The 22,319-nt window shown below is 56.7% G+C and overlaps 2 protein-coding genes across 4 annotated transcripts; both read left to right on the plus strand.

The window, feature by feature from the left end:
- On the plus strand, window positions 1-12,753 carry KIAA1683 (KIAA1683 ortholog). The gene is made up of 2 exons (XM_021083531.1): window positions 1-4,881; window positions 11,734-12,753. The coding sequence occupies exons 1-2, from the start codon at window positions 589-591 to the stop codon at window positions 12,667-12,669; spliced, it is 5,229 nt and encodes a 1,742-aa protein (XP_020939190.1). The 5' UTR covers window positions 1-588; the 3' UTR covers window positions 12,670-12,753.
- On the plus strand, window positions 13,583-18,977 carry LOC100736865 (PLASMODESMATA CALLOSE-BINDING PROTEIN 4-like). 3 transcript variants are annotated; one of them, XM_003480756.4, is made up of 4 exons: window positions 13,583-13,734; window positions 16,122-16,490; window positions 18,586-18,731; window positions 18,837-18,977. In XM_003480756.4, the coding sequence occupies exons 1-4, from the start codon at window positions 13,665-13,667 to the stop codon at window positions 18,882-18,884; spliced, it is 633 nt and encodes a 210-aa protein (XP_003480804.1). In that variant the 5' UTR covers window positions 13,583-13,664; the 3' UTR covers window positions 18,885-18,977. The 3 variants fall into 3 exon arrangements, with proteins under 3 accessions (XP_003480804.1, XP_005654951.1, XP_005654950.1); XM_005654893.3 differs by having other exon boundaries at window positions 13,638-13,760; XM_005654894.3 differs by lacking the exon at window positions 18,586-18,731.

Here is a 22,319-nt window from a genome sequence, read left to right on the forward strand (position 1 = left end):
ATAGGGCTTGTTATTGCTGAGCCTCAGTGGGAACTCCCACTTACCTGTTTGTTTATTAGCCACCTAGCCAACATCCACCTGTTCATAGCCTGAAGCCAGACCCTATGACTGAGATGGGGACATGGAAATGACTCAGATTTGGTCTCTGCTGTCTAGGAATTCACAGTCAATGGCAAAAGGCAAATAACAACACCATACATACGTGCACATGCACACACAAACAGGATATTTTCAAAACAGCGTGATCAGTGCTGTACTCACCATATGGTCAAGATACAGTGGAAGGTTGAAAAACAGGTAAGTGGTTGGGCATTTGGGTGAGAAGGGGCACTGTATGCTGGTGTTGAAGTAGCCACAGGATGATGAGGGAGACATGGGTATGAAAGGCCACCTGAGCCTGTGGCCAGGAGAGAGAGGGCTTGCAAAGGACAGGAAGAAGATTGCAGGGTGCCAGGAATAAGAAAATAGAGGTCCCTTGGTGCGTACCTGCTCCAGCCAGGAGGCCTCATGTCTGCCTGACCCCCACTCCCTGTTCACCTCCCTGCCACACCTCCACAGGCAGAGCTGACCCGCCTAGGAACCAAGACAATGCAGCAAGCAACACAACTACAGGTGTCACCCACCGGGCAGAACTCCTACCAGCCCATCCCCAATCTCCAGGACAAAGTAGGGACACTGCGTTCACAGCTACAGGTGTCACCAAGTGTGCAGAGCTCCTACCAGCCCATCCCCAATCTCCAGGACAAAGCATGGACATTGTGTCCACAGCTACAGATGTCACCAAGTGTGCAGAGCTCCTGCGAGCCTGTCCCCAATACCCAAGACAAAGTGGGGACACCACGTTCACAACTACAGGTGTCATCCAGTATGCAGAGCTCCTACCAGTCTGTCCCCAGTCTCCAGGACAAAGCAGGGAGACTGCGTTCACAACTACAGGTGTCATCCAGTGGGCAGAGCTCCTACCAGCCCGTCCCCAATACCCAAGACAAAGTGGGAACACCATGTTCACAACTACAGGTGTCATCCAGTGGGCAGAGCTCATACCATTCTGTCCCCAATGTCCAGGACAAAGTGGGGACACCACATTCACAGCTACAGGTGTCATCCAGTGGGCAGAGCTCCTATCAGCCTGTCCCCAATACCCAAGACAAAGTGGGGATGCCGCATCCACAGCCCCAGCATGAGCCACCTACACCCAAGGAGACCCTTCTGCAACAGCTGGACAAGGACAAAATGGTGGCTCGCCGTATCCCACGCCTCCGGGCTGTGGTTGAGAGCCAGGCCTTCAAGAATGTCTTGGTGGATGAGATGGACATGATGCTGTCCCGCGCAGCCACTCTCATCCAAGCCAACTGGAGGGGCTACCGGCTCCGACAGAAGCTAATCTCTCAGATGATGGCAGCCAAGGCCATCCAGGAGGCCTGGCGGCGCTTTAATACCAGGCGCCTCCTCCGGTCTGGCAAGGCAGTGGAAAAAAAAGTGAAGGTGGAGGAGAGGAACATTCCTTATCACCCACCCCAGCAGGTGCGGTTCCAGCATCCAGAAGAGGGCAGGTCCCTTCTGGCCCAGCCCATCATGGTAAACAAGGAGACCCAGTTCCCTTCCTCTGACAGCCTGACCTCTTGCGCACACCAATTAGCCCTGCTGCAGTCTAAAGTCATGTCACAGCCTGGCATGCAGGCTACATGTGCCATCAGAGATCCCAATGTCACCTTCCTGCCACACCAGACGGTCTCCATCGGACTTCCGTATCCTGTGAGTCTGGATGCAAAGTGCCGCCCATGTCTGCTGACAAGAACTGTCAGAAGCACCTGCCTCGTTCACGTAGGAGGGGACACAATGAAGACCAAGCAAGTAACTGCCAGAGCCAACAAGGCAGGAGTCCTGGGTCCACCACCATGTGGAAGGTATGCCCAGGCAGTTCACGGCCAACTCAAGACCCAGACCCAGGCCCACATGGAAGCAGAGGTCCTCAGGGTCTCACCCCAGACAGGCCCGGCACCTGTGGTAACCAGGACCTCACCCCAACCGGTGCCCACAGGAACAATTACCAAGACCCCTCTCCAGATGTACCCGGCAGCCACAACCAAAACCCCACGCCAGCCTTGTCCAGTGCCCATGGTAACAATAACCAAGACCCCACCCCAGATGTACCTGGCAGCTCCAATGTCCAAGATTCCACCCCACACATACCCAGCTGCCCTGATAACCAAGACTCCAGCCCAGACGTGTCCAGCAGCCACAATGATCAAGACCCCACTCCAGTCATGCTTGGCCACCATGATGAACAAGACCCCACTCCAGCCATGCCCCACACCAATGGTCACAGTAACCAAGACCCCACCCCAGGTGTACCAGGCAGCCCCAGCGACCAAGACCCCAGCCCAGACGTGCCCGATGGCTGCAGTAACCAAGACCCCGGCCCAGACATGCCCGATGGCTGCAATAACCAAGACCCCGGCCCAGACATGCCCAATGGCTGCAATAACCAAGACCCCGGCCCAGACGTGCCCAGCAGCCGCAGTGACCAAGACCCCGCTCCAGACGTGCTTGGCCACCATGATGAACAAGATCCAATCCCAGCCATGCCCAGTGCCTACAATAACAATAACCAAGACCCCACCCCAGCCGTGCTCGGCGACCCCAATGACCAAGACCCCAACGCAAATGCAACCAACAGCCTCAACAACCAACACTTCACCCCAGACGCGGCTGGCAGCCATGACAACCAAGATCCCACCCCAGTTGTGCCTGCTGGCCTCGATGATCAAGTCCCCAACACAGACACGTCCGGCAGCCACCACAATGACCAAAGCTCCGCCCCCGACCTGCACCGTGCCTATGATGGCCAAGACCTCACCCCAGGTGCGCCCGGCAGCCACAGCGACCAAGACCCCACTGCAGACATGTCAGGTGGCCACGATGCCCAAGACCCCGTCTCATCAGACGCTCCAAGGAGCCTCGGTGACCAAGGCACCTCCTCCCCAGACGCGCCTGGCGGCCATGATAACTAAGACCCCAGCGCAGTTACGCTCAGTAGCCACCATCCTCAGGACCCTGTGTCTGCCCCCTCCAGCAGCTGGAAATCTGAAGCCTCCACTTTCAGCGGCAGTGGCGGCGGCAGCCGCAGCTGGAATCCCTGACACCTCCTCCCACACATGCCTAAGTGGACCAAAGGCCAAGGCTGTGGTGACCCCAAGGCAGGTGACAGGGGTGGTCAAGGTCCCATCCCGCTCCTATTTGACTGAAGGAAAGATGAAATGTTTCCCCCCATCACATCTAGCGGCTGGGGCTCCCAAGGCTCCAGCCCGGCTTCCTTTGCAAAGTGAGAAAATCAAAGCCTTCTCCCAGAAACAGGTAAAAACAGAAACAGCATCTCACACCAATGTGGCCATGGCAATGGCCGAGGCTATGACCTGGGAAAAAGAGGCTGAGGACAGGAAAAAGCAGGCCCACCTGGCCATGGAGGTCATGAATGTCCCCTCCCAGGTATATGTCCCTGTTGGAACAGCTGTGGCACATCCGGCTACATGTCCGGCCAAAGTTCTGCCTCAGGCACAGCCAGCCCCCTGTTTAACCACAGCCTCATCCCAGGGCCAACTGCTTGCCGAGCTGACCAAGGCCCTGCCCCAGGCCCACTTGGGCACATGTCTGTCCAAGCCCCTGTCCCAGACACCTCTGTCTACGGAGCTGACCACGGCCCCACCCCAGGGACATCCATCTGCTGAGCCGATCGCAGCCTCAGCCCAACCGCATCCGGGCACGCATCTGTCCAAGGTACAGTCCCAGGCCCATCTGCCCACCAAGCTGGCCAAGGCCCCATCCCTGGCACACCCAGGTTCATTTCTGACCAAGGCACAGTCCCAGGCACACCTGGCCACAGGAGTGATCAAGGTACAATCCCAAGCCCATCTGCCCACAGGGCTGACTAAGGCTCAGTCGCAGGCTCAGCTGGTCACAGAAACAGCCAAGTGCCTCTATGGAGCCCGCCAAGCTGCTGAGCTCAGCAGCAAGACCCAGTCACAGCCATTCCTGGTTGGGTTCAAGGCCTCCACCCAGCCCTGCCAGCACAGCATCCTTGGCACTCTACCCCGAGCCAAGCCAGAGGACAGACTCACCCAGCTCCCGTCCCACGGCTATGTGCAGGGCAAGGTCACCCAGGGCCCATGTCATGGGGCCTCGGAGACCCAGAGCATGCTGGCGCCTCTGCTGGCATCTGCTGGACACACCACCTGCAATGTTGAATCCTGGGGGGACAGTGGGGCTGCCCGGGCCCAGCCATCAACAACCAGCCCGGCCCCACCCTGCCAGGAGGAGCTGGCGGCCTCTCAGCTTGCCTCCCTGTGTGCTGAGCTGGCTGCCGTTTTGGGCTCCCAGGATGATCTCCGTGCCCTGCTGGCCAAAGCCCTCTCCCAGGGGGAAGTGAGGGCGGCCCTGAACCAGGCCCTGTCCAAAGAAGTCTTGGGAGCAACAGTGGCTAAGGCCCTGCCCCAGGGCATCCTGGGCACGGCGCTGGTGAAGGCACTGTCCTGGGGCGAGCTGGGTACCACCCTGTCCCGCGCCCTGTCCCGGGGCGAGCTGCGGGCGGAACTCACCAAGGTCATTCAGGGCAGACTGGCTGACGTGCTGAGCAAGGCCCTGACGGAGGAGGAGCGGGCCACCCTGAGCCAGGCCCTGTGTCAGGGGGAGCTGGGAGCAGTCCTCAGCCAGTCTCTGTCTCAGGCAGCCCTGAGGTCTGGAGTTGTCCTTCCCAAGGCTGCCTCGAAAACGGCTGGAAGTGGGATGACTGTGATGCCGAGCCCAGTGGAGGTGGACTACAGGGGAAACCAGTTGGCCTCCTGGGGGCCCAGCCTGGGCCCCATGAGACTACAGCCCAACAAGGTCAGGGTTCCCTGGGGTGGGGCCTGGGAGGGCTTCGTCACAGGCTGGCCCTCTGGGTTCTTGGAAGAGAGGGGGGATGGGGCCATGCTCGTGGGGTCCCCCTGCTCATCGGTGGTCTCTGTGGGCACCTCCTTGACAGCTGGGGTGATCACTGCCATTCATCAGTATCCCTTGATTGCTGCCCTGGACCCCACTCTGTCCTGGGAGACAGGGCCCAGCAGCGACTCCCTAAATCTGTATCTGAGCCCTGAGGTCTTCGAGAATGTGTACCTGCACCCAAGGGCCAGTGAATTGACATCAGATCTCCACCCCATGTTGGGTGACATGGATCCCAATTTGTCCAACTCACCCCACCTGCAGCCACCCCCTGGCCTATGGCAGCCGCTCATTGCCAATGGCGTGGGCCCAAGCACCAGCCAGCCATCATTGGCTGGTGGTAGCACTACCCCAAGCTCCCACAGTCCACACGAGGTCAGCAGGGTGGCCCCACGTCCATGGGCGTCGTCAAGGGAGGGCAGGGTGGCATCGGGCAAGCTTCCCAACACTAAGGGTGGTGGGAGGGCTGCCCACTCCCACCAGTGTGCTGCCGCCTATGGGGGATCTACTTGCTGGTGTCAGCCCTCCGGGGTTAGCAGGGTGCCCCCTGGTGTGCGTCGACCCTCCGCGACCAAAGGTCTGCAACAGCCATCTGTGGTCCCTGAGGAGACCATGCAGAGAACTCGGTCCCCAAATCGTAAACGGCCCTCCATGGGCACTAGGGATGTGACCAGCAAGGTGACCCCAAGTCCACCACATGCCACCATGGTGAGCAGACCACAGGCACAGATCCCCAAGGCTTGTGTAATAACCCCTGGCTCTGTGGCTCCTGGTCATCGCTGGGCGCTCAGGACTCAGGCCAACCCCACTCTGTTCCAAGCCTCCCCAGGCAATAAGTTGGCACCCACCCTTCCCCGTACAGCCATCCCTAGGCAGGAGAAGAGTCGAAAAGGGGATGCTGTTTCTAGTGTGCCTTCCCCACAGAAGCTGGTGACTAGCCATATAATCAATGAACTGGTGGCCACTTTGCCACAGGCTCCAGACAATGACCTGGCCAGGAGCTTCTCCCAGGATTCCACAGACTATGGCCCAAATATGAGCAATTCCCAGAGCTCTCTACGAAGCTGCAGTTCACGCAGCCTTTCCACCATGTCTATGGCCAGCCTGACTGCACTCGACCTGGTAGAGGAGGAGTCTTGGGAAGCCAGCTTGGACAGGGACCTTCATCTAGGGGCTCTCCAATCTGGGGAGGCCATGGAGGGGTCTCAGGGACCTGGGACCATGGGAGGGACTGAGAGCACAGACCATCGGGCCATGATCCCAAAGGTCCATGACCGGTCCTCTCCAGCCTTAGAACAGACCCCCATTCTGCATCGCAGTTCAGTGGCCAGTCGCCTGACCTTGAGTGTCCACTGGGGCTCAGATGATCAGGATGAGGGTGATATGTTCTCAGGTCAAAGTTCCATGGATCTGGAGGAGAGCTTGTCCCAGAAACCCCGTAGAACTGGGTTGACAAGAAGTCTGTCATTGAGTAATGTAGTTCCTACTGTCTATTGGCAGTTACCTATGCCTGGTAGGTTGACCCCATATCTATCCCAGCCCACAGTAGCCAGTAAGGTGTCTCCAAACCGAGGCCAGCCTTTTATGGCCATTAGGGACACGTCTAGCCTATTTGAGCTATCTGCAGCCAATAAGATGACTCCCAGTCTATGGCAGACATCCAGGACTGATAGCATGGGTCTCTGCCTCAGCCAGCCATCTAGGGTCAGTGGGGTGACCCTCAGCCTAACACAGCCATCAGTGACTGGTGGGATGGCCCCCAGCCTAGCCCAGGCATCTATGATTGTTGGGGGAGCCCCTAACCTTGCCCAGCCACTGGTGACTGGTGAGGGGGTCCCCAGCTTAGTTCAGCCATTGATGACTGGCGGGGTGGCCCCTAGCCTAATCCAGCCACTTATGACTGGTGGGGTGGCCCATAGCCTTGCCCAGCCACCTTTAGCTAGTCGGGGGGTGCCCAGCCTAGCCCAGGCATCAATGACTGGTAGGCTGGCCACAAGTCAAGCTCAAACATTGATGACCAGTGCAGTTCAGCCACCTGTAACTGGTGGGGTGATCCCGGGCCTTGCCCAGTCACCTGTGACATGTTGGGTGCCTTCCAGCTTAGCACAGTCGTCTATGACCAGTGGGCTTTACCCCAGCCTAGCCCAGGCATCTATGTTCAGTGGGGGGGCCCCCTACCTTGCCCAGCCATCTGTGACTGGTGAGGGGGCCCCCAGCCTTGCCCAGCCACTTGTGACTGGTGAGGGGGACCCCAGCCTTGCTCAGCCGCTTGTGACTGGTGAGGGGGACCCCAGCCTTGCCCAGCCACTTGTGACTGGTGAGGGGGACCCCAGCCTAGCTCAGCCATCAATGACCGGTGGGGTGGACCCCAGCCTATCTCAGCCATCAATGACCGGTGGGGTGGTCCCCAGCCTAGCTCAGCCATCAATGACCAGTGAGGTGGCCCCCAGCCTAGCTCAGCCACCTGTGACCGGTGGGGTGGCCCCCAGCCTTGCCCAGTCACCGGTGACCAGTGACGGAGTCCCCAGCCTATCTCAGCCATCAATGACCGGTGGGGTGGTCCCCAGCCTAGCTCAGCCATCAATGACCAGTGAGGTGGCCCCCAGCCTAGCTCAGCCACCTGTGACCGGTGGGGTGGCCCCCAGCCTTGCCCAGTCACCGGTGACCAGTGACGGAGTCCCCAGCCTAGCTCAGCCATCAGTGACTGGTGGGGTGGCCCCCAACCTAGCTCAGCCATCAATGACCGGTGGGGTGTCCCCTAGCCTAGCTCAGCCATCAATGCCTGGTGAGGTGGCCCCCAGCCTTGCCCAGCCACCTGTGACCAGTGAGATGGCCCCCAGCCTAGCTCAGCCATCAGTGACTGGTGGGGTGGCCCCCAGCCTAGCTAAGCCACCTGTTACCAGTGGGGGAGCCCCCAGCCTAGCTCAGCCATCAGTGACTGGTGGGGTGGCTCCCAGCCTTACCCAGCCATCCATGACTGGTGAGGGGGCCCCCAGCCTAGCTCAGCCATCAATGACCGGTGGGGTGTCCCCCAGCCTAGCTCAGCCATCAATGACTGGTGGGATAACCCCGAGCCTTGACCAGCCACCTGTGACAAGTGGGGTGCCCCCCAGCTTAGAACAGTCATCTATGACCAGTGAGGTTTACCCCAGCCTAGCCCAGGCACCTATGTTCAGTGGGGGGGCCCCCTACCTTGCCCAGCCATCTGTGGCCAATAGAGTGGCCTCAAACCTAGCCCAGTCACTTGCGACTCATGGGGTGGCCCCCAGCTTGGCTCAGGCGTCTATGACTGGTGGAGTTTACCCCAGCCTAAACCAGTCATCTAGGGTTGGTGGGGTGGCTCCCTGCCTTGCCAAGCTTCCTATGACCAGTAGAGTGACCTCTAGCTTAGCCCAGCCATGTATGACCAGCAGAGTGGCCCCCAGCCTAGGCCAAACATCAGTGGCTGGTGATGTGCTGCCCAGCATGGTCCAGCCATCTAAGATAGATGGGATGACCTGTAGCCTAGCTCATCCACCTGTGACTGGTGGGGTTGGCCTCAGCATAGGCCAGACATCTAGGGTTGGTGGGGCAGCCCCCAGTTTAGCCCAGTCATCTCTGACCACTGGCATGACTCCTAACCTAGGCCATCCGTCTTTGATCATTGGAGTGGCCCCTTGCCTAGCCCAGCCATCCTTTGCCGTTGGGATGGCTCCTGGCTTAGGCCAGCCTTCTATGGAATATAGGGAGGCCCCCTGCCTAGGCCAGCCATCTATGGCTAGTGGGGTGTTCTCCAGCCTAACCCAGCCATCTGTGGCCAGAAGGGGGCCCCCCAGCCTGGCCCAGCCATCTATGATCAGTGGTACGGGTTGTACACTTGGTCAGCCAAGTTGGTCCTCTAGGGTAGGTTCAAATCTGCCATCCTCGAGGGTGAATGCAGTGGCTCCCAGTCTGCACCATTCATCATTTGCCATTGATGTCACATCATGTACACCATATCCAATGGTGGCTAATGGCAGGGGCCGAGGTCTGAGCCAGCCAACTGTGTCTACTAAGGTGGATCCACATCAAGATCCTCTGATGATTAGTGGGGTGGCCTCAAATCCTCAGGCCCCTGAGTTCAGTGAGGTGTCCCTTGGGTTTCATCAGCCACCCAGTGTCAGTGGGAGACCCTTAAACATAACTGAACAACCTTCTGTCACTGTTGCAACGCCAAATCGCTACCAGGCATCTGCGGCCAGTAGAGAGGACCCTGGTCTGGGCCAAGGACCCGGTATGTCTCAGGGGATCCTGTTCAGGGGCATGGCTGCAAGCATGTCCCATGGCACCATGGCTGCTGGCATGCTCCCAAATATGTCTCAGGGGACTCTGGCTGCTGGCATGTTTCTAAGTATGTCTCGGGTACCTGTGTCACCTGGCATGACAGGGAGTATGGGCCGGAGGAGTGTGGCAACTGGTATGAACGCAAGCCAATCGCAGGCGGCCAGAGGCACCACTCCTATTATATCCCGGGCCTCTGTGGCTGGTGCCCCTTTGACCTGTGAACCAGCCTCAGGGAAGGGACCTGGTTTCTCTTGGGCTTCAGGGCCTTGTGGACTAGGTAAGACTTCATCTAAGTTCTCCCTGATCAGCATGGGCCCCAGCACACAGGTCAAGGTGGATCTTCCAGTACCTTTGGACTACCAGTATCCTGGGTCCATGTCTAGCTACCAACCAACACATGCTGTCATCCAGGAGCCTGGAATGGGCATGGCCAGTGCGGTGGTTCCAGGTTCTGTAACCAGTAGGATAACTGCAGCTCTGGTGCCAGGTACTGTGGCTGGTGGCATGGCCCCTAGTTTTTCCCCAGGGTCTGTGGGCAGGGGCATGGGCCAGAGCCTAATTCCTGGGTCCATGATGAGTTCTGTGGCCTCCAGCCTTTCACCAGGTTATATGGTGAATGGTGTGGTTCACACGTTTCCTCCAGGGTCTGTGATTTGTGGCGTCGGCCAGGGCCTTCCTCCAGGGTCTGCGATTGGTGGCATGAGCCAGGGCCTTCCTCTAGATCCCATGACCAACCCTGTAGCCCAGAGCCTACCTCCAGGTTCTGAGGCCAGTGGCATGGCCAGAACCCTGCCTCTGAGTTCGTCGGGAACTGGGGTGTCCCCAGGTCCGATTGCAGCATCTGGTGGTGGTGGGAAGAGGCAAGATTTCTCTGTAGGACCTTCAGTTAGTCTAACTGCTCCAAACTTGCTCCCAGGTTCAGTGGCAGGTGGGGTGGACCCAAGTGTCCCTATAGCCCCTAATGTGGTCCCAGCATCTACGCCTGGGGGACTGAATCAGAACCTGCCTATGGCTAGTGCACCTGGTTCACCCTCCACAACTGGATATGTGGCCCAGAGCCTTCCCCAGGGGTCCATGCTGATCGGGCTCACTCCTCGGCCATATCATGGAGCCCTGGCAGGAGAAGGGCCTACAGCCTCCTTTCATGCACCGCATGACACTGGCCCAGCTCAAGTTCATCCCCAAGCCCTGGAAGCCAATGGCACAGCCAAGGGGGTGGCCCCAGTGCCCACAGTTCTGCAAAGAGCCTCACAGTTGAGCCAAGCTCTTGGGATGATGCCATTTGAGACCATAGGCAGGCAGTCTGTTAAAAAGTCAGAGGACCCAGACAAATCTCTGCCCCAGGGCTCCCTTACTAGGACGGAGTCCGAGATCCTTGAGGCAACCCCGTGGTTGTACCATAGTCCCCTGGCAACTGATATTGACTACAGCCAAGAATTCCCTGCAGAGGATGAGACACTTCCCAAAGGTCAAAGGCCACTGTTGGAGGAGGTGGCTCCCAGCCAAGCTAAGACTGTGACCAGTGGCGTGGCCTCTGTCCCTTCCCAGTCCCCAAGTTTTGCCAAGCACCCCATGGCCAGTGGTGGTCCCCCAACTCTGCAGCAGAGGTCAGCAACCAGCTGGAGGGTCCCCAGTTCCCACTTTGTGGCTGCTAGTGGGGTTCCTGATGTGCAGATGGAGTCTGTCAAGGGCACTGGGGCCCCATTGGCTCATCAGCAGGCATCAGTGCCTCCTGCTGCACCCCAGAGGCCCTCAGTGGCTCACATCACACCCCAGAAACCTTCAGCTTATCAAAAGTCTTTGGTGGCTCACATTGTGCCCCAGCGCCATTCCCATAAGATGATGGCTTCCACCGCGGTCTCAGGGTCACCCAAGCCGGCCCATAGTGATTCTATGGCATCCAGTTTGCACCGAGGGTCTGTGGCTGGGATAGTGACTCCAAGCACCCCCCAGAGATCAGGGTCCACCAGCATGGCCTCACAGGTGCCTCTTCATCCATCTCTGGCTAGAGGGGTAGAGGCCGGGGGGTTCCAGAAGCCAGTGTCCAGGGGTCTGATTCAGAATGGCCATGGGTCCCTTGGCCCTAGAAAGTCCTACAGGGCCATGCATGATATCCCTGCCTCAGAGATGCCAAGCAGTTCTGAGGCCCATACCGTGCCCCCCCATCAGGAGCAGGAGGATGCCCCCAGGTCCTTACAGGAAGTTCCACGCCCTTCCACAGGTGCGGTGCCGGCCATCATGCCAATAATCCGCACTGGTGAGGCGGCACACGGCGTGGCCATCACTAGGCTGAACCCGGGGGTTCGCAGGGTGTCTCTTGGCTATGAGTCTTCACCAGATGGTTCCCGGCGGCCCCTTTTTAGCCACGAGTCGCCGCTGGTGTCTCAGGATTCTCTTAGTTCCAGGGCTCCTTTGGACAGTCACCAGCCATCCCTGACTCCCGCTGTACTCCAGGGCCCTGAGGACGCTGGCGTGTCTGGTGGCCAAGCGTGGAACTCCGCCATCCCCAGTGTCGCAGTCGGGCCCAGGAACAGCACCATAGTCCCTGGTGGCACATGGGAGCCAGCCAGGGGCACTGTGCCATGGGAGGCCACGGGCGGCAAGGCGGCGGTGGATCCCAGCCAGCCAGGGGAGCTGGTGGCGTCGGTGCAGGCTGTGGAGAAGATAATCATCCATGCCGCGGTCATTATCCAGGCGTGTACGCGCGGCTACCTGGTGCGCCGTACCATCAAGGTGTGGCACCAGTGGGCCATCATCATCCAGGCTGCCTGGCGAGGTTACTGCGTGCGGCGGGACTTGGCCCAGCTCTGTAGAGCCGCCACAATCATCCAGGCTGCGTGGAGAGGCTTCTGCGTCCGCCGGAGCCACACCCAGCAGATGCTGCTCCCAGCTGTGTGGGCTGCAGTGGGCGGGGGTGGGGGTGGGGCCAGGTCAATATCTGACCACCGCTGCTACCAGTCCTGCCAGCCACACGCTTGTAGCCTCTGCCAGTCCCTGAGCTCTGGGCTGGGGAGCCCACCCAGCGTGGTGATGCTTGTGGGTTCCAGCCCCCGTACATGCCACATGTGTGGCCACACCCTGCCCACGCGGGTGGTGCAAGGTACCGGCCGGGGTGCTGTAGTCCAGGCCAGCATGCCACGGGGCTGCAGCATCCAGCCAACCTCCCGGAGCCCCCCGCAACCCCATAGCCAGAACAAGGCAGCCACCACCATCCAGTCCTCCTGGAGGGGCTTCAGGGTACGCCGCCAGCTGAAGCAGCAGCAGGTAGCAGCTAAGATGCTTCAAGCGAGCTGGCGTGGTCGCTGCACCCGGGCCTCCCTCACCACGGATGCGCTCTTGGGCCCAGCAGCATGGGACAACTCACGGCACACGCAGTGGCCAGGCGTCTAGGACATTGGCTTACCGGTGGGGGGACACCAGGGCAGGAGCCATGTGGCTCTCTGGGTCTAATGAATAAAGCCCTCCACAGCCTGAGTCTTGGTCTACCTGTGCTTATGGGGCATCTTGGGCATGGTGTGTTGGGGGAATTAGGGGGGCATCTGGAACATCCTGGACAGGAGGGCCCCAAAACTTCCAACCATGGAGTTGGCACTTGGGGTCTGTGGCTGGGGAGCCCACCCCTAAGCCTTTCCTGGAGGTCAGGGCTGCCACTGTGGCCTCAGTGTGCCACGATATCCATCCATGATTACAGGAACAGTGTCAGATGGAGGCCATCCCCAGTGCCTTCCAGAAGCCAGTCTCTGGGGACCTGACCTAGAAGGGCCGTCATGAGTCCCTTGGCCCTTGAAAGTCCTATGGGTGCATGCATGTGTGCCTCATTCAGGAAATACCAGAGAGAGTTCTAGCCACATCTTGATCCAGGGCATGGGGGGGTGGGGGGAGGCTGGGTCTACCTCAAGGGACCCTAGTCTGGGTGAGGGAGAGCCAGACACAGACATCCTTAGTTGGTGGGATCAGGGACAGGGCAGAGAGGGAAGGCAAGGGCTGGGGACACCCAGAAGGGGCAGCCTGCCCAAGAGGAGGTGCAGCGGGCGGTGACAGCATGAGTTTGGAGCAGCCACAGAGGGGGACCAGAGCGGCGGGGGCACCAGGGGGAACTGGAAGGGGTAGAGGTGTCCTGAGGGACTAGGCAGAGTGTAACTGCTTCAGAGTCATGAACCAGGAGAGTTCGTTAGGAGAGGTGGGTAGGCCAGATGGAGAAAGGGGGTCAGGAGTGTCACCTCTGGTGAGCAGTAGCGCCCCCTGGAGGCCCTATGTCCCGAGGGTCCGCCTCTGACGCTCCCCTGAGCAGCCCCGCGTGCTGCCAGCAGGGGACGCGCAGGGGTAAGAAGCCGGCACCTGCCACACACCTGTGCAGAGCCCGCCCTCCGCTTCCCGTCGCAAGAATGGCGGGCTCCCAGCTGCCGCCGCTGCCTCTTCTGCTGTTGGTTCTCTTGCTGCCGCTGATACCTTCTGGTGAGAATTTTCTACTGACATTTCAGGTAAAAACAGGTAAAAAGGAGATCCGGCTTCCACGAAGCCGGAGAGGGCGTATGGCCTAGCCACACATCTGGCGGCTAGACTTCTCCCGCAGGCTGGTCTGCAGGTGCCCCCTATCTCCCAAAGGGCTGTTCTTTCTACCAGAAGTAAGGTGGGGAGGTCACGAGAACAGTGGGAACACTACAGCGTCTCCACCCCCTACCCCAGCCCAGAGAGCTCCCAGTTTTGCCAAGCCAGCGTGACCCGAACCAGGGAGAGGCTAGTTGAGTGCCTCACACCCAGTCTGAGGTTCTATTTCAAACCTCAGTTTCTCCTAGCCAGTCCTCAAAGAGTAGGGACGCCAGGACCATGAGGAGGCGGGGTGGGCAGGAGGAGGGCTCACTTTTTGGTCACTGAGCATCTATGGCCCCTGGGAGTTCTTGGCGCCTGACAGTTACTTTCTGCTTCACTTTGAGACAGTTCCCAGGGCAGAGAAGAAATTATTGCAGCCCTTCCCATCCCACCAAGTCATCATTCCCTCTGACCCACGTCCCCACCCCAAACCTGGAATGTCAGAGTGGCGGCCACCAAGCCTGAGACTCTTACAGCGAAGACTTCACTCAGAAGGCAGTACATTTGTCCCCATTTCATAGCTCAGGAAACTGAGGCTCAGCCTGTGGTGGACCCAGATTAGAACTAGTTGACTTGGCTCATGCCAGCCTCCTGGTCCAGGAGTCTCTGGGCAAGGCAAACTCCTGGCACAGTGTGCAGAAACAGCCCCACTTTACCTTCTGGTCAACTCTGCTCTGTGCCAGGTACTCAGTGGAGCTTGTGCCCCCACCACCACCTCCTCTTTCCAGGTCCATTAGTTTTCCTCCGTTCAATTGAAAAATTTAACTCCTCAGACGTCTGGTTTGGCTTAGGGTCCACTGTGGCCCGAGTCATCTTCATTTCAGCAGAAACCTCTCGTCCTCTGGATTCATCTTCAAATGATGGTGGGAGGCAGTTTGGGGAGGCTGGACTCTTAAGTCCTTGGTTTCTTTGAGGTCCTTAAGGGGCCCTCTTCCCTCTCTCTCTGTCACCTCAGGCCAGATGTTAAACTATTCTAAGCCTCAGTTCCCCACCTGTAAAATGGGGATGAAATAAGGCTAGTGCACCATGCTACTTCTAGACTCATCTGTCATCCCCACAGGGCCTGGGAAATTGGACCGAGAAATGGAGGTCTGTTTATGAACCAAGCTCCCTCCTGGGCCCAGTACTGGATGTTATTTCCGCATTTCTACTGCTTGGGGTGAGGCAGGGTAGAAGCACAAAGATCAGTACAGGGCAGAGTGGGTAGGGGTGGGGCAGGGAGTAGTTGATGAATGAACTTGCAAGCAGTGAAGCTGCCCAGCAGCCTGGAACTGGAAAGGAAGTAATTGTGGGCAGTGAGTCATGAACTCTTTACCCACCCTCAGCCTGGCCCCGGGGCTCAACGTTTAGGATGGGGTAGGAGCTAGGGAGTAGCTGGAGCAAGGCAGTGGGGGCTTCAGAGCCTTGATTCACTCACTGTTCCTTTTGCGTCCCCTTAAAACTCTGAGTTTAGCCATGGGACCTTCCAGGTACCTGGGGAAGAAGGTTAGGGCTGATCCTCCTTGGGTGCTCAGAGGTGGCTCTGTGCCTGCTTGCAGCATTGTGTCGCTATGTGCCAGACACCTGTGTGACTTCTCAGAGTCTCTGACTTCCTGTGATGTCCATTTTACAGACAGAGAAACGGAGTCCCAGAAAGTTTAAAAGAGTTGCCCAGCGTGCTGCCTGCGGGTGTAGCCATTCCCTATATCCAGAGGGCATCTATCTTCAGAGCCCTGAATAGGGGGCAGGGAAGGTCCAAGCCGGATTGGATGTCAGATAAGAGACTTCAGACAAGGGCACTTTGGTTTCCCACTGAGCACTCATATGGTGCACTAAGTCCTCCAGATCACCCTAGGCAGTGGGTGTGTACTGTCTGGTGTAATAGGGAAAGAGGCATCCAGAGGGAGGTGGGGAGTTCCTGTTGTGGCTCAGCGGGTTAAGAACCTGACTAGTATCCATGAGGATGCAGGTTTGACCCCTGGCCTTGCTCAGTGGATTAAGGATCCAGTGTTGCCATGAGCTGTGGTGTAAGTCACAGATGTGGTTCAGATCCCACATTGCTGTGACTGTGGTGTAGGCTGGCAGCTATAGCTTCAATTCGCCCCCTAGCCTGGGAACTTCCATATGCCATGGGTATAGCCCTAAAAAAAGCAAACAAAAAAAAATGAAAAACAAACAAACAAAAACTGCGACAGAGGGTGGTTGGGGCCAGGGTCACACAGTTCTGTTCCTCATCATATGCTTCCTGCACCACAATGGTGTTTCCTTTCCAGATACTATGGCCTCAGATGCTGCAAACTCATCTTCTTCCTTAAGCTACCCAGCAGAAGAGGGCCCAGAGACAAGCGTCATCATGCACCCTAGCACCTCTAGTTCAGAGGCAGATTCCACAACCTCCCACCCTGCTTCAGATTCATGGGCAACCACCACCCTCCAGCCCACTTCCCTACAACCAGAGTTAAGCTCCCACACCAGCTCTGGCTCCCCGAGTACAAAGCTCCCCCTCACCTCCCACTCCAGTCCCCCAAGTTCCATCTCCTTGACCACCCCTCACTGGAGCTCCACTCACTCCAACCCCAGCACAGTGCCTTCCTCCATGTTCCCCGCCTCCACTGACGGGACCACCTTAGCTTCTGGCCTTGGTGAGTATTGACACATGTGGGCAGGGAGGGTGGGGGAGCGAAACAGTTGTGAGTACTTAGTTGCAGTTCTGGGAGTGGACACCAGGGGGAGACACAGTCCAAGAATATGCTGGGGAGGGCCTCTTCCTCCACCCTTCACCCGCCCCCACCCCAGCACCATCTAATCCTTTTCAGGCTTTCTTGGTTCCATACGCATTAGTAAGTGCCTGGTGTGTATCACAGTTATAAGTACATGTTTGTTTATAAAAGAACATGGAGTTCTCTTTTGACCCAGCAGCTTAAGGATCTGGCATTGCCCCTGCTGCATGCAGCTTGGGTTGCTGCTGTGGCTCAGATTTGATCCCTGGCCTGGCCTGGGAGGTTTTATATGCCCCGGGTGCAGCCAAAAAACAAAACCAAAAGGATAAGGAATTGGGATAGGAATGCAAAGGACATGAAAATTTTAAAGACTGTTCAGCAGAGGTCTTGGTTTGAAGGAGATGGAGGGAACCAGGCAGGTGGAGAACAGCCCAGGCAGTGATCACAGCAAGTGCAAAGGCACTGAGGTAGGACTGTAGCTGGTGCATCTGAGGAAGAGTGAGATGGCTGGAATGGGGCTAGTGGTGTACTAGTGGGAGGCAGTGAAGGTGGGGAAGTTGCAAGGTGTGAGTGAATGGGCCCCAAGGCCACACATTTTTGGGGGGTCTAGAAAAATTTATCATTCAAATAATATATTGTCTCCAAAACATGCAAAGAAGAATGCAAACACTATGACATTTTGCTTCAAGTCATAGAATGTAAGCCATCTTCACAGAGTGTCAAATTTTGGGATTTCCCATTGTGGTTCAGTACATTAAGGACCCGATATTGTCTCTGGGAGGATGCGGGTTCAATCCCTGGCCTTGATCAGTGGGTTAAGGATCTGATTGTCCTTGCTGCAAGTCATGGCATAGGTTGCAAATGCTGCTCAGATCTGGTGTTGCTGGTGTGGCTGTGGTGGAGGCCGGCAGCTGCAACTTCAATTCGACCCCTAGCCTGAGAACTTCCATATGCCACAGGTGCAGCCCTAAAAGAAATTTTTTTTGCATGTGTTGAGGGTCACTGCATTTGGGAACAGAGTTCTAGGTTGTTGGATTTTTTTCATTTTGCAAGAACCCCTGAGAGTGGTCAACAGTGGCAGTAGAGGAGTTCCCATAGTGGCTCAATGGTTAACGAATCCGACTAGGAACCATGAGGTTGTGGGTTCGATCCCTGGCCTCGCTCAGTGGGTTAAGGATCTGGCATTGCCATGAGCTGTGCTGTAGGTCGCAGACGCCACTTGGATCCTGCGTTGCTGTGGCTCTGGTGTAGGCTGGCGGCTACAGCTCCAATCAGACCCCTAACCTGCGAACCTCCATATGCCGCAGGTGTGGCTCTAGAAAAGACAAAAAAATAAATAAATAAAATTAAAAAAAAACACCAATGGCAGTGGAAATAGTGATCAGAATGAACTCCTTATAGACAACAGATTCAAAAGAAAAAGAAGGCGTTCCCTGGTGGCTCAGCTGGTTAAGGATCTGGTGTTTTCTCTGCTGTGGCTTGGGTCACTACTGTGGTGCAGGTTCAGTCCCTGGCCCAGGAACTTCCACATGCCATGGGTATGGCCAAAAAGAAAAAAGAAAAAAAAAAAAAAAAAAAAAGGCAAAAGGATAAAATGCGTTTGAGTAATTCCATTTGTGGCTCGTCAAGTTAAGAACCCAACTAGTAACCATGAGAACCTGGGTTTGATCTCTGACCTCATTCAGTGGGGTAAGGGTTCGGCATTGCCATGAGCTGTGGTGTAGGTCACAGACGAGGCTCGGATCTGGCTTTGCTGTGGCTGTGGTGTAGGCCTGCAGCTGCAGCTCTGATTCAGCCCCTAGCCTGGGAACCTCCATGTGCCACGGGTGGGGCCCTAAAAACACACACACACACACAAAAATGTGTTTGAAAAAAACAGTCGCAGCAGCCACCAGAGAGGGAAGGAAGCACAGCTTTCTAAGCTGGGACTTAAAAGGCCCTGGGCCCTGGGTGGGTGTCTCAGCCTTAGGAGGGGTGGGGTCCAGGGCTGACTCAGGGTTCCTCCCCTCAACTCCAGGTGACACTGGGGCCCCCGAGTTGCACAGAGACCCAGGTGTGGTGGTGGCTGTGTGTCTGCTGGTGTCTCTTTTGCTCATTGGGTCTGTGGTAATGGCCGTGAGGCACTGCCACAAGGGCGTGTCTGAGTTCCAGGAGCTGGATGAGGTATCCAGGGTGACGGGAGGCAGGGAGGGGGGCTGGGGGAGTTCCCTCCCCAGCTACGAAGCCCACTGGTGCCTGAACGCCCTCTTGTGTGTGTTCCTCCTTTAGGGGCTTGTGAGTCGAAGGTCATTCTCTGCCCATCACCCGATGGAGTGATCCTCAAGAGCCTGGGAGAGAGGGAAGCTTGGATGGGGCTGGGGGTGTCTGGGGAGGGGCAAGGCTAGTGGGAATAAAGCCCTATTCCTCTGAGGCCTCCTGAGTCATGGATTCATTTGACAAACATTTCTTTTCTTTCTTTCTTTATTTTTTTTTTTTTTTTTTTTTTTTTTTTTGTCTTTTGTTTTTTTAGGGCCACACCCGCAGTATATGGAAGTTCCCAGGCTAGGGGTTGAATCGTAGCTGCAGCCACTGGCTGAACCACAGCCACAGCAACATGGGATCCAAGCTGCATCTGTGATTTACACCACAGCTTATGGCAATGCTGGATCCTTAACCCACTGAGCAAGGGCAGGGATTGAACCTGCAACCTCATGGTTCCTAATCAGGTTCTTAGCCCACTGAGCCACAACAGGAACTCCTGACAAATGTACAAATGTTTCTGAGTGCCTACTCTGTGCTAGAGTCACGGAGACCATTTCTTTCTCCACCCTTATGGGGACAAGTCTCAAGCAGAAGGACTGACGACAGCCAAGGGACCCAATGATAGAATTCCAGATGGTGCTGAGGGCCACACAGTCACAAATTGGGGCTGTGGCTGGATTCCAAGGGCCTGGGTGTCCAGGTTTGCTGAAAGGGTATGGTCTCTCTGGAAGGTGATTTTTGTGCTGAGACCTGAAAGGGGCAAAGGAGCCTCCCTGGGGAAAGCCAGGGAAGCTGTCTCAGGAGGCAGCCACAGCCAGTGCAAAGGCCCTGTGGTAGGGAAAACTTGGGCTATTTGTGATACCAGAAAGATGATACTGGAATCCAGATTCTTGTCCACGGCAGTCAAAGAATGAACTCCATGAACACACAGGCAGCAAGCAAGCACAGTTTTTTTTTTTAACAATTTTTTTTTTTTTGTCTTTTGTCTTTTTTTTGTTGTTGTTGCTATTTCTTGGGCCGCTCCCGCGGCATATGGAGGTTCCCAGGCTAGGGGTCCAATCGGAGTTGTAGCCACCAGCCTACGCCAGAGCCACAGCAACGCGGGATCCGAGCCGCGTCTGCAACCTACACCACAGCTCACGGCAACGCCGGATCGTTAACCCACTGAGCAAGGGCAGGGATCCAACCCGCAACCTCATGGTTCCTAGTCGGATTCGTTAACCACTGCGCCACGAAGGGAACTCCGCAAGCACAGTTTTTATTAAAGGAAAGCAGATAGCTCCCAGGGCTGCTGGGAAGGGGGAGAAGAGCCCCCTTTCTCTATTGTCCTATAGGGGTTTTTATTCCTTAAAGATGGGGGCAGGGGTACCAACATGGGGCCCAGAAAGATGTGGCTTTCTCCCATTGGCCTTGTTCAATTGCCTATATCAGTCCTTGTCCAATAGGGGCTTGGGGCGGAAATGTCCTATAAGTCTCATAGTTTCTTTGTCCTTTTCTTCCCATAAACCGAGGCACAGAGGATTAGGGATTCAAGTCCGTCTGGATGTAGGTACACACCCTACAGTAAACAAGGCCTGTGGGGATGCTACTCCCTGGAGTCCTTAAGCCGCAAATGTTAACCAATGGCCATATCAAAGAATGCATCGAAGCCCATGCTCCTACACTGACTACCTGAGTTAATATTCTGCCTCATTTGGAAAATAAAAAAGAGGTGAGAGCAGGGTCAGTTTGGGATGAGAGAGGGGTCTATGGGACACTGGGTGGGCTATGGTGTGAGTTTGAGCCAGAACACCAAGGGGGAGTTTCTACCCAGCAAGTACCAGAATCCAACTCGTCTTCCTTAAAGTCTTTTGTGTGTGTGTGTGTGTGTGTGTGTGTGTGTGTGTGTAGCTTTTTAGGGCTGCACCCATGGCATGTGGAAGTCCCCAGGCTAGGGATCGAATTGGAGCCGCCACCTACACTGCAGCTTTCAGCAGTGCTAGATCCTTAACCCACTGAGTGAGACCAGGGATCAAACCTGCATCCTCTTGGTTACTAGCCAGGTTCTTAACCCACTGAGCCACAATGGGAACTCCTCTTTAAGTCCTTTTTTTTTTTTTTTAGGTCTGCACCCGTGGCATATGGAAGTTGCCAGGCTAGGGGTCTATATCGGAGCTATAGCTGCTGGCCTACACCACAGCCACAGCAATACAGGATCCAAGCCGTGTCGGCAACCTATACCACAGCTCATGACAACGCTGGATCCTTAACCCACCAAGTGAGGCCAGAGATCTAACCGGCATCCTCATGGTTCCTAGTCGGATTCATTAACCACTGTGCCACGACAGGAACTCCCCCTTTAAGTCTTTAGGAGGATAGACCAGCAGGGTCAGGGATAGCCTCTACAAAGGCTTGGAGGCTGGAAGGGCCCAGAAGCATGCAGAGAACAGGGAGTCAAAATGCATACTCCCCCCAGCACCATTTGTCTCAGTCCTGCTTCCCAGGCTCTGAGCCGGAGTGCCCACGTCCTTCCCTCCCATTTTACAGGAGGCAAAACTGAGTTCGGGGATAGGTAGGCCTGGGGGTGGGGACACTGGTGGGTCTGTGGGCTCTTCATTCTACTCACGCTATCCCCAGGGACCTTCTGGACCCTTTCTGGAGGCTTTAGGCTGGGTCTTGGCCTGGCGCTGACCCCCACCTCCACCAGCTGGGTTTACCCCATAATGAGAGGGGTGGTCAGAGAGGCTGTGGGTCAAGGTCATCCAGCAGGTGGAGGTGAAGCCCACCCAGGGGAGGGTCATGCTCTAATGATTCTTGAGGGCAGAGGAAATGGTGGCAGGGCCTCCCGGGCAGGCAGCAGGTCTGGTGAAACATTAACTTGGGAGCAGCCTGGGAGGCAACAATACCACACGAATCCCTTTTACTGGCCACAGCCCCCCTCACCCCACAGCACCTCCGGGGGGCCCAGTTCCTGCTGCACCTCCAGCCCCGCCACTGTTCATGGAGGGGGGTGTTGACCAGAGATGGTCATCAATCTGCCGGGGGCAGCAGAGCATGGTGGGTAACTTTCCCCGAGCCTCCAGGGACCCCGAAAAGCCATCTTCAAACTCCTGAAGTCACACCTCACAGGCTCTGCTGGGAAGATTATGTCCCAGACTCTGAGCTGGTCAAAACCGTCCATTTTTACCTACAGCCACACCTCTGTCTCTCTGGCTCCTTCCCCACTTGCATAAGAAAACACCAGAACAATTGAACCTGACACCTGCCCACCCTGGGCCCACCCCCCAAACCCCTCGCCCACACAAACACACTTGGTCACCATCCCGGCCACTCTCTCTTACCCTGTCTTGGTGACATCCCCTGGGCCCTCCCAATTGCCCTGTCTGCCACCTCCCAACCCCTAAGGGTAGTATGTGGGTGTGTCCTGCTCAGGCCTGGCACTCAGATAGTTAAGGGGCTGGGGGGCGGGGACCCTGGGCTGGCTCTTGGGCAGGTTTAGTCCTTTTCTCCCTCCCCCGCCCTCCCTGTGAG

The sequence above is a fragment of the Sus scrofa genome, chromosome 2 (assembly GCF_000003025.6).
Source record: "Sus scrofa isolate TJ Tabasco breed Duroc chromosome 2, Sscrofa11.1, whole genome shotgun sequence".
Classification (NCBI taxonomy): domain Eukaryota; kingdom Metazoa; phylum Chordata; class Mammalia; order Artiodactyla; family Suidae; genus Sus; species Sus scrofa.